Raw genomic sequence first — 13404 nt, forward strand, 5'->3', positions numbered from 1 at the left:
TTTCACCCCTAAACCCTTAACCCTACCTTTCCTAACCCTCTACCCCTATTTAACCCTCATTAACCCTACCCTCTAACCCTACCACCCTAACCCTAACCCAACCCACCTAACCCTTAACCCTTCCTTCAACCCTCAACCCTAACCCTAACCCTAATCCTAACCCTAATTCAACCCCCCTAACCCTAACCCTAACCCTAACCCTCCTAACCCTAACCAACCCTAACACCTACCCCTACCTAACCCTACACCAACCCTACCCTACCCCTACCCTACTAGCAGCACTGTTTCTGATAGTTCCATTTCTCCTTCGCCAACAATCTCTACCATTTCCGAGGGAAGTACAAAACCACAGTACCGTTTTCAACTTACTTCATCATCTCAACAACTTCAATATCTATATCACCTACATCGACATTCATCGTTGTTTCGACATCAGGTATAAAACAAAATAAATATCAATTTTACGTCTTGCATAAGAATGTTTTACTGTAAAAAGCAGTTCTTATGGGAAAGCACATTTATTTATTTGTTCAAAATGTTTTTCTTTTTTTTAATTAATATTTTTACATTTTGTTTTTGGCCATGAAGTCCCCCTTAGCGATCCTTCTGATAAACCAGGCGCAAAACCATATGATCCAAATACTCCAGGTATGTCTTTATTTCATCTATTCATTGATGGACTATTAATGTACACAGTGCGTTAAAAATCTTTTCATTTTACAGGAATGTTGTTTTTTATTTCAATGTTGTATGTTGTAACGAAATTTTACTTAGTGTATCGATATGCACATTAATGACAATGTTTTTACACATTTCTATAGCGAAGTCATTTGATGTAGTCATGGGACTGATTCTGCCCAGTGTTACCGCAGATATTTCCAATCCCAACAGTGCAGAATATCAAGAAATTAAATCATCAATTGAAGCTGGGGTTTGAAAGAAAATCACAATTTTTTATGTAGCAAAATATCAATATCTTTTAAACTAGCCTAAAATAATTCACTTTTCGTATGTTAATTTCTTTGAAAGCCATTGATTTTCGCTTAATATTTTATAGATCGCCGAAACTTATAAGTCAAATACAGACTTTGCTTCTGCTGTACTTATCAGTTTAAAGTAAGAATTCGTTTATAAATATTTGATATAATACAGCAACTACATTCCTATTTCTTGATTCTTGCCTTGTATTTATGTATTCTCAGACATTTTCCATGTTTGCGTTGGTAATGTATGAATGGTAAAAAGCTATTTTTAAAACGTTCTGACCTACATGTTTACAGTAAAATATCTTTTGATTTCCGAGTACTGCGTTGGTGTGCCATCTCTTTTTTGTCTACATATTTTTGACGAGAGGACGAGAGGGGGTGATGAGTATTGCGTTGGTGTGCCATCCCTTTTTTGTCTGTACATATTCTTGGCAAGAGGGGGTGTGTGTGTGATGTGTATTGCGTTTGGTGTGCCATCTCTCTTTTGTCTGTACATATTCTTGACGAGGGGGGGTGATGAGTATTGCGTTGGTGTGCCATCTCTTTTTTGTCTGTACATATTCTTGACGAGGGAGGGATGATGAGTATTGCGTTGGTGTGCCATCCCTTTTTTGTCTGTACATATTCTTGACGAGGGAGGGGGTGATGAGTATTGCGTTGGTGTGCCATCTCTTTTTTGTCTGTACATATTCTTGACGAGGGGAGGGGGGTGATGAGTATTGCGTTGGTGTGCCATCTCTTTTTTGTCTGTATATATTCTTGACGAGGGGGGTGATCAACTATTTTATGCAGTATTTTGATACAAATTACATCTCAATATTTTAGATCACTGGGAGTAAACAAAGTGTATGCTGCCGTAAAACGATCTACAACAACAGAAGTTACAGTGGAAGCTACAGTGAAGATTGAATTCAAAGTAGAGGCAACCGGTCATTTGGCTGCTTTGAATGAACAAGTCAAGAGTGGTAGCTTGGGTGAATTAAAAGTTCAACCTAAGTTAAAAGCAGGTATGTATGTTACATTATCATTATGAATATATGTTTCACTAGTTGCATTTTTTTGTTTTATATCTTCATGAAGAACATCAAAACTCATAAAAAAAACTCTAAATTTGCGTGAAGAAGATTTTTTGATTTATAACAATTTCTATAATATTTATTATTCAGCCATTGTAAGCGAGTACAATCCGATCTCCTGTCCAGAGATTTGTATTGATACAACCATATGTCAACCTTCATGTCCTGCCAACTGTTGTGCTCCCTCTGTATCTGTTTGTCAGCAGCCATCATGTCCAACCGCATGCGCTCCGGGCTGCACTGACGCTTGCTGTTCAATTGGGCAGAGACGAGTTCGTCAAAAGTATTAACTATTGGGTTGAATTTATTTTAAATGTAGAGCTCATATAGTAGTTCTTATGACAGTAAACTCTTCGTAACTTAACTGTTCTTAATCCAGTTGACAAGATGTCAATTGAAATACACTTAAAAACAGAACCTTAAACATTGTTAAATCTGTTTGTCGTTGTCAGTAATTTCATATTGCTCAAAAAAAGAATAGTCATATATAAAGGGAACGTAATAAATTATGTTTAGCTAACAACTTGATATACGTAGCGTTAAAAAATCAACATGAAATTCAAGATAGAACTAAGATAAGATTAATTTTATGACGCTTAAAACTACATTGGACGAGGTCATGACGAAAATCAGCGGAAATGATGGTAAATAAGAATCAGTTCTCTGATAGGCAACAGATAGTGAACTTGGTGAAAGAAAGTTCAAACGCAAAGTAGAGAAAACGAATAAGAAAAGCACCTTTAAAAATGGCAGAAAGGTTTTGAACACTCATGACCATGTATAAATTTTTCTTCATGAAAATTATGTTATAATTTGTCTTGATGACTTTTAGAGACAAACAGAAATGAAGAAAATTCAACAAGAACTGCAGGAAGCTGAAGCTGTAGAGTGCAGAGAAAAATCAAGAAAATTGGTGTGTTTGTTTGCTGTTTAATTCTCACCATTGCCCCACAAATTAAACATTTATTTTGTTTTTTAGCAAACAGAAATCATCAAATTAGTATTTTCCATATATTTTCGAGTGTTAAAGTCACCAAAGGCTTCATCAAAGGCTTCATCATGTTTTAAAGAATCTTGTCAACTCTGAGGTAAACAAGTAGAACTTACTGAACTCTGAGTTGTACAAAGGATAAAATAATGTGCGTAGTGATCTCTGTGGTGTACAAGGGGTAAAATATTCTCCGCAGTGATTTCTGTGGTGTACAAGGGTAAGATATTCTACGCAGTGATTTCTGTGGTGTACAAGGGTAAAATATTCTACGCAGTGATCTCTGTGGTGTACAAGGAGTAAAATATTCTCCGCAGTGATTTCTGTGGTGTACAAGGGGTAAAATATTCTACGCAGTGATTTCTGTGGTGTACAAGGGTAAAATATTCTACGCAGTGATTTCTGTGGTGTGTAAAATATTCTACGCAGTGGTGTACAAGGGTAAAATATTCTACGCAGTGATTTCTGTGGTGTACAAGGGTAAAATAATCTCAGTGTTCTGTGGTGTACAAGGGTAAAATAATCTACGCAGTGTGGTGTACAAGGGTAAAATATTCTACGCAGTGATTTCTGTGGTGTACAAGGGTAAAATAATCTACGCAGTGATTTCTGTGGTGTACAAGGGGTAAAATATTCTACGCAGTGATTTCTGTGGTGTACAAGGGTAAAATATTCTACGCAGTGATATCTGTGGTGTACAAGGGTAAAATATTCTACGCAGTGATCTCTGTGGTGTACAAGGGTAAAATATTCTACGCAGTGATTTCTGTGGTGTACAAGGGTAAAATATTCTCCGCAGTGATTTCTGTGGTGTACAAGAGTAAAATATTCTACGCAGTGATTTCTGTGGTGTACAAGGAGTAAATATTCTCGCAGTGATTTCTGTGGTGTACAAGGGTAAAATATTCTACGCAGTGATTTCTGTGGTGTACAAGGGTAAATATTCTACGCAGTGATTTCTGTGGTGTACAAGGGTAAAATATTCTACGCAGTGATTTCTGTGGTGTACAAGGGTAAAATATTCTACGCAGTGATCTGTGGTGTACAAGGGGTAAAATATTCTACGCAGTGATTTCTGTGGTGTACAAGGGGTAAAATATTCTACGCAGTGATTTCTGTGGTGTACAAGGAGTAAAATATTCTCCGCAGTGATTTCTGTGGTGTACAAGGAGTAAAATATTCTCCGCAGTGATTTCTGTGGTGTACAAGGGTAAAATATTCTACGCAGTGATTTCTGTGGTGTACAAGGGTAAAATATTCTCGCAGTGATTTCTGTGGTGTACAAGGGTAAAATATTCTACGCAGTGATTTCTGTGGTGTACAAGGAGTAAAATATTCTCCGCAGTGATTTCTGTGGTGTACAAGGGTACAAATAATCTACGCAGTGATTTCTGTGGTGTACAAGGGTACAAATGATCTACGCAGTGATTTCTGTGGTGTACAAGGGTACAAATGATCTCATGAACTTTGAAGTAAAAGGCTTGGGTGTTAAAGCACAGTTATACCATGATTATTTCGATGTATTTTGTATTTAGTTCTCATTGTTTTATTTAAGGATGTTTCCACCAATGATAAACTACATTGCATTTTGACATCATTTAAGATACTCTCAGGTCAAGGTAGGTGAAGTTAAAGATAGAAACTTGCTTGTTTCTGCGTGTGTATTGTGTATATATATATTTGTCAGTGGGACAGTCCATCCAGCCTGTTTCAAGTCATTGCCAAAAAAGTCTTTGAAAAGACGAACTTGGACTGAGGATGTAAATGATTTTTTTAAACGAGATATCAAAAAACATTTCAATGATTGCATGGAGTGGCTCAAAAAACAAAGCAAAACAGATGACTTTGAAAAAGTAAACTTTAGTAAAGTCAAAAGTTGAGAATTTTTATTGAACGATATGAAAATTTAAAAGTTACTGCATGATTTCATTTCGACCAAAACACCAGTTTTCCACCAGCAATGGGAAAAAAACGTCGAGTTTGCTATTGAACAAGTGCTTTTATGCTGTCACTTTATAGCATGATTATGTTTTGTTTTTAACAAAATATTTGATTTGGTATTTAAATAGTGCTCACTTTGTTGCAATATGTTTAACATTATCGTGACGATCTTTTCTTCCATGCTAACAAGTAAGGATTTTTTTCTTTATACATCTACATGAAGATCAAACATTTAGGATATATTCTGCGATATCAATTGTATATTTTAATACTTAAAACAGTTACTAGCTGCAACACCGTGCTAGTTGAAGATAATCGTGAAAAGAGAAGTCTATCAGAAAACCTTGTTGTTGGTATGGATTATTTGGGAAAGCCTCGAATCGTGTGTCATTGTTACGGTGAAGAAATGCAAAATTTGATATCAAAAAACATGTAAGAGTTTTCTTATATTCTTAGTTAGGCTTATTGTGCATGAGAAAATATAATAGCCAACTTATTTTTATATCTTAAACCACATTTTTTTCTGAAAGGAATTTCTTTTTATTTAAGGAATAATCATATATGAAAACTACACTGTAGTTAATGCTGAAATTGGATTCAATTTTCATTTTACAGGGCCATGAATCGACGAAGTTTCATCGTAAAGGTGAACGTTGATTCCACAAAGAATTCTGGAATTCGTGAAAAACGAACGGTTGTGAACAACACGGAACTTATATATGCACCTGTCTGTTGCAAGATCAATTTGTCAAATAAAAAATCGTGTAAGATTCCTTTGGTAGCTATGTTATCACATTGTTTTGATTATGATCTTTGATATCACATCGTATTTGTTTAACAATCTTTAAGTTAGTTTTATCTAATGTCTATTTTAAAAAATCAGTTTACAGTTATCCGTTCTCAGTAAACCTTGTTGCACTCAACTATACGGATGATCTAAAAGATGGTAACAGTGAAGCAAGCCAGGAATTGAGCACAATCCTTGTTGCTGGGGTTTGTTTTTATCAACCAGTTTTTACTTGACATGTGTGTGCATGGGTTTTCTAACGTGACGAGAAGCAAATATAAAATTAAAAACGAACCAGGGTATGGTGTGGAGATTTTTTTAATAACTTTATGTGAATGAATGTTTTTTCCTGTAGTTAAAAACAGTTCTTGCGAAGGAAAAAAGCGTCGTTTCAATTGGAGTTGATAAGTTTAGGTATATTAATCAAAAACAGTGATGTCATTATATTTATATCTTTGTCAATTAAAAATTGATCTACAGATGTTAGCAAAATATGAGTATGTTTATTGCTTTAGTGATTTGAAGCCATTTTTACTATTGATGACAACGTAATCAATTAAATTTACAAAGGAACCTGGGTTTTGGTGAAGGGAGATCAAAAAATATATCTATCAAACGCTCGATATTAGAAAAGCTGTTTATCCCTGACTTTTTAAATAGTATTTGATACAGCAGTTAGTGTACGTTTGTGTGAGAATACTTTATGTTACAGCAATATCAGCGGTGGTGTGTTGGCCAATATCTATCTGACAATCCAAGGGATGATAACGCAAAGCATTGTGGACACATTAAAGGCAACAATTTCATCAGGAAATCTTGGTGGTATAGAGGTTCGCATTGTACCAGGTGAGTATTGTATTCATAATATAGAAATCTTAAATAGAAGTTTTACTTAAACAAAATAAATATCATTAGAACCTAACATTGAGAACGCTCAAGTGACCTATTTATCACGTTTGGACGATGCTTTCTCCGCCACCCCTAGCGTCTCCAGCAGCACCGTCTCTGCTAGTTCCATCTCTCCTTCGCCAACAATCTCTGCCTCTTCCGAGAGCGGAAGTACAAATACCACAGCAGCGTTGTCAACTATCTTCATCATCTCAACAACTTCAGAAATACAGACTAATAGTTCTTCACTCATGTCCAGTTCAATATTTATATCACCTACATCGACATTCATCGTTGTTTCGACATCAGGTATAAAACAAAAAATAAATATCAATTTCACGTCTTGCAAAAGAATGTTTTACTGTAAATGTACGCAGTTCTTATGGGAGAGCACATATTTATATATTTGTTCAAAATGTTTCTTAGCCAATCAAAGCGCGCCATTTTGCCAGAAGTAACGCTTGCCATATAGCAAATTATTTTAATTAATATTTTTACATTTTTGTTTTTCGCCATGAAGATCCCATTAGTGATCCTTCCGATAAACCAGGCGCAAAACCATATGATCCAAATACTCCAGGTATGTCTTTATTTCATCTATTCATTGATGGACTATTAATGTACACAGTGCGTTAAAAATCTTTTCATTTTACAGGAATGTTGTTTTTTATTTCAATGTTGTATGTTGTAACGAAATTTTACTTAGTGTATCGATATGCACATTAATGGCAATGTTTTTACACATTTCTATAGCGAAGTTATTTGATGTAGTCATGGGACTGATTCTGCCCAATGTTACCGCAGATATTTCCAATCCCAACAGTGCAGAATATGAAAAAATTAAATCATCAATTGAAGCTGGGGTTTGAAAGAAAATCTCAATTTTTCATGTAGCAAAATATCAATATCTTTTAAACTCGCCTAAAATAATTCACTTTTCTTACGTTAATTTTTTTGAAAGCCATTGATTTTCGCTTAATATTTTATAGATCGCCGAAACTTATAAGTCAAATACAGACTTTGCTTCTGCTGTACTTATCAGTTTAAAGTAAGAATTCGTTTATGAATATTTGATATAATATAGCAACTACATTCCTATTTCTTGATTCTTGCCTTGTATTTATGTATTCTCAGACATCTCCCATTTTTACGTTGGTAATGTATGAATGGTAAAAAGCTATTTTTAAAACGTTCTGACCTACATGTTTACAGTAAAATATCTTTTGATTTCCGAGTACTGCGTTGGTGTGCCATCTCTTTTTTGTCTGTACATATTCTTGACGAGAGGGGTGATCAACTATTTTATGCAGTATTTTGATACAAAATACATCTCAATATTTTAGATCACTGGGAGTAAGCAAAGTGTATGCAGCCGTAAAACGATCTACAACAACAGAAGTTACAGTGGAAGCTACAGTGAAGATTGAATTCAAAGTAGAGGCACCCGGTCATTTGGCTGCTTTGAATGAAACTATCAAGAATGGTAGCTTGGGTGAATTAAAAGTTTATCCTAAGTTAAATGCAGGTATGTATGTTACATTATCATTATGAATATATGTTTCACTAGTTGCATTTTTTTTGTTTTATATCTTAATGAAGAACATCAAAACTCATAAAAAACTCTAAATATGCGTGATGAAGATTTTTTGATTTATAACAATTTCTATAATATTTATTATTCAGCCATTGTAAGCGAGTACAATCCGATCTCCTGTCCAGCGATTTGTGTTGATACAACTCTATGTCAACCTTCATGTCCTGCCAACTGTTGTGCTCCCTCTGTATCTGTTTGTCAGCAGCCATCATGTCCAACCGCATGCGCTCCGGGCTGCACTGACGCTTGCTGTTCAATTGGGCAGAGAAGAGTTCGTCAAAAGTATTAACTATTGGGTTGAAGTTATTTTAAATGTAGAGCTCATATAGTAGTTCTTATGACAGTAAACTCTTCGTAACTTAACTGTTCTTAATCCAGTTGACAAGATGTCAATTGAAATACACTTAAAAACAGAACCTTAAACATTGTTAAATCTGTTTGTCGTTGTCAGTAATTTCATCTTCTTTATCATTTTGCTCAAATATACTAGTCATATATAAAGGGAACGTAATAAATTATGTTTAGCTAACAACTTGATATACGTCGCGTTAAAAAATCAACATAAAATTCAAGATAGAACTAAGATAAGATTAATCTTATGACGCTTAAAACTACATTTGACGAGGGCATGACGAAAATCAGCGGAAATGATTGTAAATAAGAATCAGTTCTTTGATAAAAGTGGCTACGATGCTGTTGCCATCCGAAGTATGTTATTTTTGTGTTTTAAATGTAATCGTTCATATATAGCGTCAACACTTGTCCTCATACAAACGTGCAAATCGTAATTGAGTCGTTTCAGTTGTTTGGATAGAGCTCTGTCCAATTGATTTGCCATCTATGGGTCACTGAAACGATTTGGACAAATATTTGAGGACGGAAAAAAGAAGGTCCAGCAAAGATATTTATACGTTGACAATCTTGTTTGAATAGACATTTGATTTTCATACACAATATGTCAACAAATATGACGGTGATTACACGAAATTAATTAAAAAAACAAAGTAAAAAAGTCCAAAGAATTAAACTAAAACAATATCCGTAGATGATAATTTTTATCAATTCAAAAGTGACTGCATAATTAATTCACCACCAGTCGTGCAGAAACCGTTATGTTTGCAATTGAGCAGGTTGTCTGTATTACTTAATATGATGATTATTATTTTAATCTTATCTCAAAATTTTCTAGCTTCATCTACTATCCCCTTTTGCGTGCATTGAATCATGGGACACCTGAGCACCGTTTAGTCCCAGTCCCTGTCCGGGAAGCGGTGCAAGTTGTATATCCTCTCGTTGGTCCTTGTTTCTTATGACCCCAAACAGAATTTCAGAAGTTATCAGTAGCAATAAAGGTAAATCTGATTGCTATTTAAAAAATGTAGTTTGTTGAAACTTCATGTGTTATAATTTCGGTGTTCCATAGTCTTGTATGTTTTCTTAATTCATAGCGGATATTTATCATACAGTTATGACAGGACGCTTGCTTGTTATTTTTGAAACTTGGTTTGCTTCGTAAAGTCTTTTTTTCTTTCATTTCTTCCACTTCTTTCTGACGTGATGTTTTTCCTCGCGTAGCTTCGTGTCGTCGTCGTTCGGCACGCTTGTCTTCTGCTCGCCACTCCTCTCGAAGTCTATTGTGGAATTCTTCCCGCCGCCCAAGTTCCTTCATTTGACGGTTGGCCTGGGAGTTGAAAAAATAAAACTCAGTGGTTTTTCTTTTTCATTTGACGCAAACTAACTAAATAGTTTACCAGTCTTCTTGCTTCTCGTTCTTCACTCTTTATCTGGTGACTGTCTTCAATATCAGCAAATTTCATCCGCTTTTCTTTCATCACTTTACAACGATCGTGTATCAGCGTCTCTACTTTCTCTCTTCTTTCTTCTTCCTGTCGAAGTATTTCCTGGTGTTTCATTTGTTTAGTTTCTAATCTGGAAGTTTTACTTTCTTCATTTTCTGATTTTGCTTTTTCCATTTTATGCTCGTGTTCTATTCTTCTATTCCTTTAAAAAAGAACACATTTTTAACCGTCTTCTCTGTTCCTGATATAAAGCACAATGTCGAAAGGGTACTCTTACTTTCTAAACTCGATTCTTTTCTTCTCTTTTGCTTCTTCAAGTGCAACTTTATCTTCTATATCTTGAAAACATCTCTTGTCCTTTGATCTTGTAAATTTCAACGTATAAGCGCAACATTTGTCATCATTTTGCCCCAGTTGTTCGTTCCTGTTGTGAGATCCCACTGATTTACGTATTACAGTTTCTGGGCTCCAATTTTCATTTATAATTCTCGTAAATTTTCGATCTAAAGAGAACGCGAATAAGAATAACTTTTCTTGTACATTCGGTATTGTACATTTTCTTGTACATTTCAACATTTTTCAAATAATTGTCGTGAGAATTTTTAAAACATTTCATCTTATGGGCAACACAGTTTTTTCCTGAAATTTCTTTACAATTGTTTCGTTCGATGAATGCTTTCACCTGTTGCTTGTGGAAACTGGACACCACTAACATCCTGATATTCAGAATAATTTACATGTTTTCTTGCCAAAACATTAGGAGTATATTTGGTCACGTTCTTTTTATCTTTAACCAATCTAAGCGCATCCTGTTTTTCTAATTTATCTGCAAACGTATCATATATTAAAATTCATATATATAATTTTAACAAGACTGTAAATGTATAGTCTTATAACACATTCAAAAAAATGAAAAGTTTGACCATAATTAGCTGTTTCCGTGAAGAAAGGGATATCCTTCGCTGTTTTATATTTCTCATGTGTAGGACGATTTGGTTTTTTCTCATCAATATTCACTTTCATGGTCGTCTTGCGAAAAGTAGCCCGTGGCGCGGAAGAGACTGAACCCGAGTATTGCCTTGAGGTTTTTCCTTCGTTATTGATTGAAAATTTGAAAGTGTTTCTTTGTCGCGTTGGACAGCTAGATATGATCTTTCTTTGTCCTTTTCAAAAAACATATTTTTATAAAGTGATCCATTTGTGCCTTAAAAAAAAGATAATGAAAAACATACTATTGTTTGTATTTTCACCAACTTGGTTTTCGCGAAGGAAAAGGTCTTTCTCAATATGCGTATATCCGTTATTTTTATTTTCTTCGTCAGAAAAAAATCCACTGTCATAATCTCTTAGTAAGTCACGAGACGACGCCCTACCAATCAAAGGCGGAGACTTAAGATGGCATGATGAAGCAGAACCAATCATTCGCGGGTTAAGTTGATCACGTGTTGTCCTTTGCCCAATCATTGAGGAAAAGCGCTCATTTGATTGCTGGTCGATATTCAAATCCAAGGCTCGTATAAGGTTGGTGTTCTCTTCAATTTTCTTCTTGATCATTTTCTTTAGTTTCTCGTTTTTCTAGAACATACATAGCAAATGTTTTCCAGGAAATTTTTAACTGCTTTCAATCAACCAAAATTCCTCATTACTAATGAATGGAGAGAAATGGCTACTACCAGCTTCAAACGTCGTTTCTCCTCCATCCAAACCTGTCCTGGAATTTTAAAATGTCGGAATCTTCAACGTGCAGTCGTTGTTTTCTTCTTTGAGACTCTGGCAACTGAATGTTTAGTGAAATGTGATCGAAGATGGTTGGAGAAATGCGTAAAGCCGTTCTGCGTTTTATAGAAACCGTCTGACCATTAAAAAATGTCACCAGAAGATAGTTGTTCTCCTCCTCTAAAGCAAGATGTGAATTTTAAAACCAAGTGAACTTAGAAGAAATTAGTCGTGTATTTACCTAAATTTAATTTGCTTCTAGTTTCATATCCATCCAGAACAGTCCCAGGGCCATATCGTCCATCGTTTTGCCAAGAAGCTAGAACTTTATCGCCCAACGAAATGCTCAGGCGATAGGCATCTTCGTAGGCTATCATGTTGTGATGTGTTATCTCATGAAGTGATGATTTTCTTAAAGCTGGACAAGAAGCAAACTTTACAAGAAAAGCGTCATTTAGATCCTAAAGAAACCAATGTATGTCTGATAACTTGTTCGGTACATAAACAGTATATACGTTAGTTGTTGACAGTATTATTACTTGTTGTTTAATCTCTCCCAGATAAAAAAGACCATCTCTGTCCAATCTTGCCAAAACTTTAACACCTTTCATAATTGAAGATGCGAGAGGAGTTGTTGACAAGTTTATTCCCGCACATTTCGCTAATGCTCGAGATTCAGCCAATAAAACTCCAGATTCCAATATTTGTGAATTAATTATTTTATTTCTGTTTCTATGGTTGAAAATCGATCCACAATAACTACTATCGCATAAAGTTGAAGTTTGTGTAAAATCAACTTCCACTATTGGTAAAATGCTATCGATATTTTCACAGTCTGGTGACAACGAGACTGTATAAAAAGATCCTCGCGTTAGTTGAGCCAGATCTCGAAGAAATCCACATACTTCTGGATCACAGGATGTATGTTTAAGATAAATACCATGAACTGGCTTCTTGCAGGTTGGCTTGAGTTTTTCTAATATAATCGAGGGTCTATCTTTTAAAAAACTGCTAGTTATTAAACAAATCGCATCTATATCATGATGTTCATAAGCCTCGAGTAATGCTGAAACTATATCAGTTTGTGCTGAAGGAGTACATGTTATACTGCCTATCCATTCAGTTGCGATTTCCACAGTTTTTTTATCACAGAAGATCAAATGTTGTGCAAATTTTGTCACGTTGTCGCTGAATTGAATCAAGTTGAACTTAAAATCTCTGAGAAGATTTGTTCTTTCTTTGAGTACCTGACATACAACATAAAAAAGGAAATTTATTAATTTTGCAGTCAAGGAAAGTTATGGGATTTATACCTGGATAAGTTGACCTTTTAAGAACTTCATTTGATTGTTCATCGAACGAGAGGTATCAATGACGAAGCAGACGTTTCTTTCAAAGATATGGCTAAGCATTGTTTGATTCATGGTGATTTGAACGTTCACCAACAGTCACTGGCTCAAATTGTGCACAAAACAATGCAATAATCCAAATTCCAAAGTTTTTTTTCAGTTTAAACTTAAGTTATTGCGACAATATACAAATGTTGACATAGTGGCATGGTAACAACTTGGTAAATATCCTCGGTTGTACGTCGGAATTCTCCGTTCAAAACTCGGAAAATTCATCAAG

General features: G+C 35.0%; 3 protein-coding genes and 1 long non-coding RNA gene across 4 annotated transcripts; 3 read left to right on the forward strand and 1 right to left on the reverse strand.

The window, feature by feature from the left end:
- The first annotated feature begins 340 nt into the window (after positions 1-340).
- Positions 341-2486, forward strand: LOC124438059. The gene is made up of 6 exons (XM_046988052.1): positions 341-436; positions 589-648; positions 822-931; positions 1058-1116; positions 1812-1993; positions 2153-2486. Exons 3-6 carry the CDS (start codon positions 842-844, stop codon positions 2350-2352), a joined length of 531 nt encoding a protein of 176 aa, XP_046844008.1. The 5' UTR covers positions 341-436; positions 589-648; positions 822-841; the 3' UTR covers positions 2353-2486.
- An 845-nt stretch (positions 2487-3331) lies between these two features.
- On the forward strand, positions 3332-3634 carry LOC124438066. The gene is made up of 3 exons (XR_006945959.1): positions 3332-3428; positions 3491-3530; positions 3596-3634. It is a non-coding gene; the product is annotated as an uncharacterized LOC124438066 (long non-coding RNA).
- Positions 3635-4895: 1261 nt separating this feature from the next.
- On the forward strand, positions 4896-8968 carry LOC124438053. The gene is made up of 12 exons (XM_046988043.1): positions 4896-5180; positions 5273-5423; positions 5607-5755; positions 5875-5984; positions 6134-6192; positions 6491-6624; positions 6694-6975; positions 7187-7246; positions 7420-7529; positions 7656-7714; positions 8010-8191; positions 8350-8968. Exons 1-12 carry the CDS (start codon positions 5138-5140, stop codon positions 8547-8549), a joined length of 1539 nt encoding a protein of 512 aa, XP_046843999.1. The 5' UTR covers positions 4896-5137; the 3' UTR covers positions 8550-8968.
- Positions 8969-9164: 196 nt separating this feature from the next.
- Positions 9165-13331, reverse strand: LOC124439358 (trichohyalin-like). Its single transcript, XM_046989581.1, has 10 exons — positions 13089-13331; positions 12315-13022; positions 12017-12236; positions 11741-11955; positions 11292-11634; positions 10983-11222; positions 10742-10885; positions 10337-10562; positions 10012-10261; positions 9165-9941 (listed from the first exon to the last, which is right to left on the reverse strand). The coding sequence occupies exons 1-10, from the start codon at positions 13197-13199 to the stop codon at positions 9630-9632; spliced, it is 2769 nt and encodes a 922-aa protein (XP_046845537.1). The 5' UTR covers positions 13200-13331; the 3' UTR covers positions 9165-9629.
- Between the last annotated feature and the right edge of the window lie 73 nt (positions 13332-13404).

Source organism: Xenia sp. Carnegie-2017, unplaced genomic scaffold (assembly GCF_021976095.1).
Source record: "Xenia sp. Carnegie-2017 unplaced genomic scaffold, XeniaSp_v1 HiC_scaffold_19, whole genome shotgun sequence".
NCBI classification, from domain to species: Eukaryota; Metazoa; Cnidaria; class Anthozoa; order Malacalcyonacea; family Xeniidae; genus Xenia; species Xenia sp. Carnegie-2017.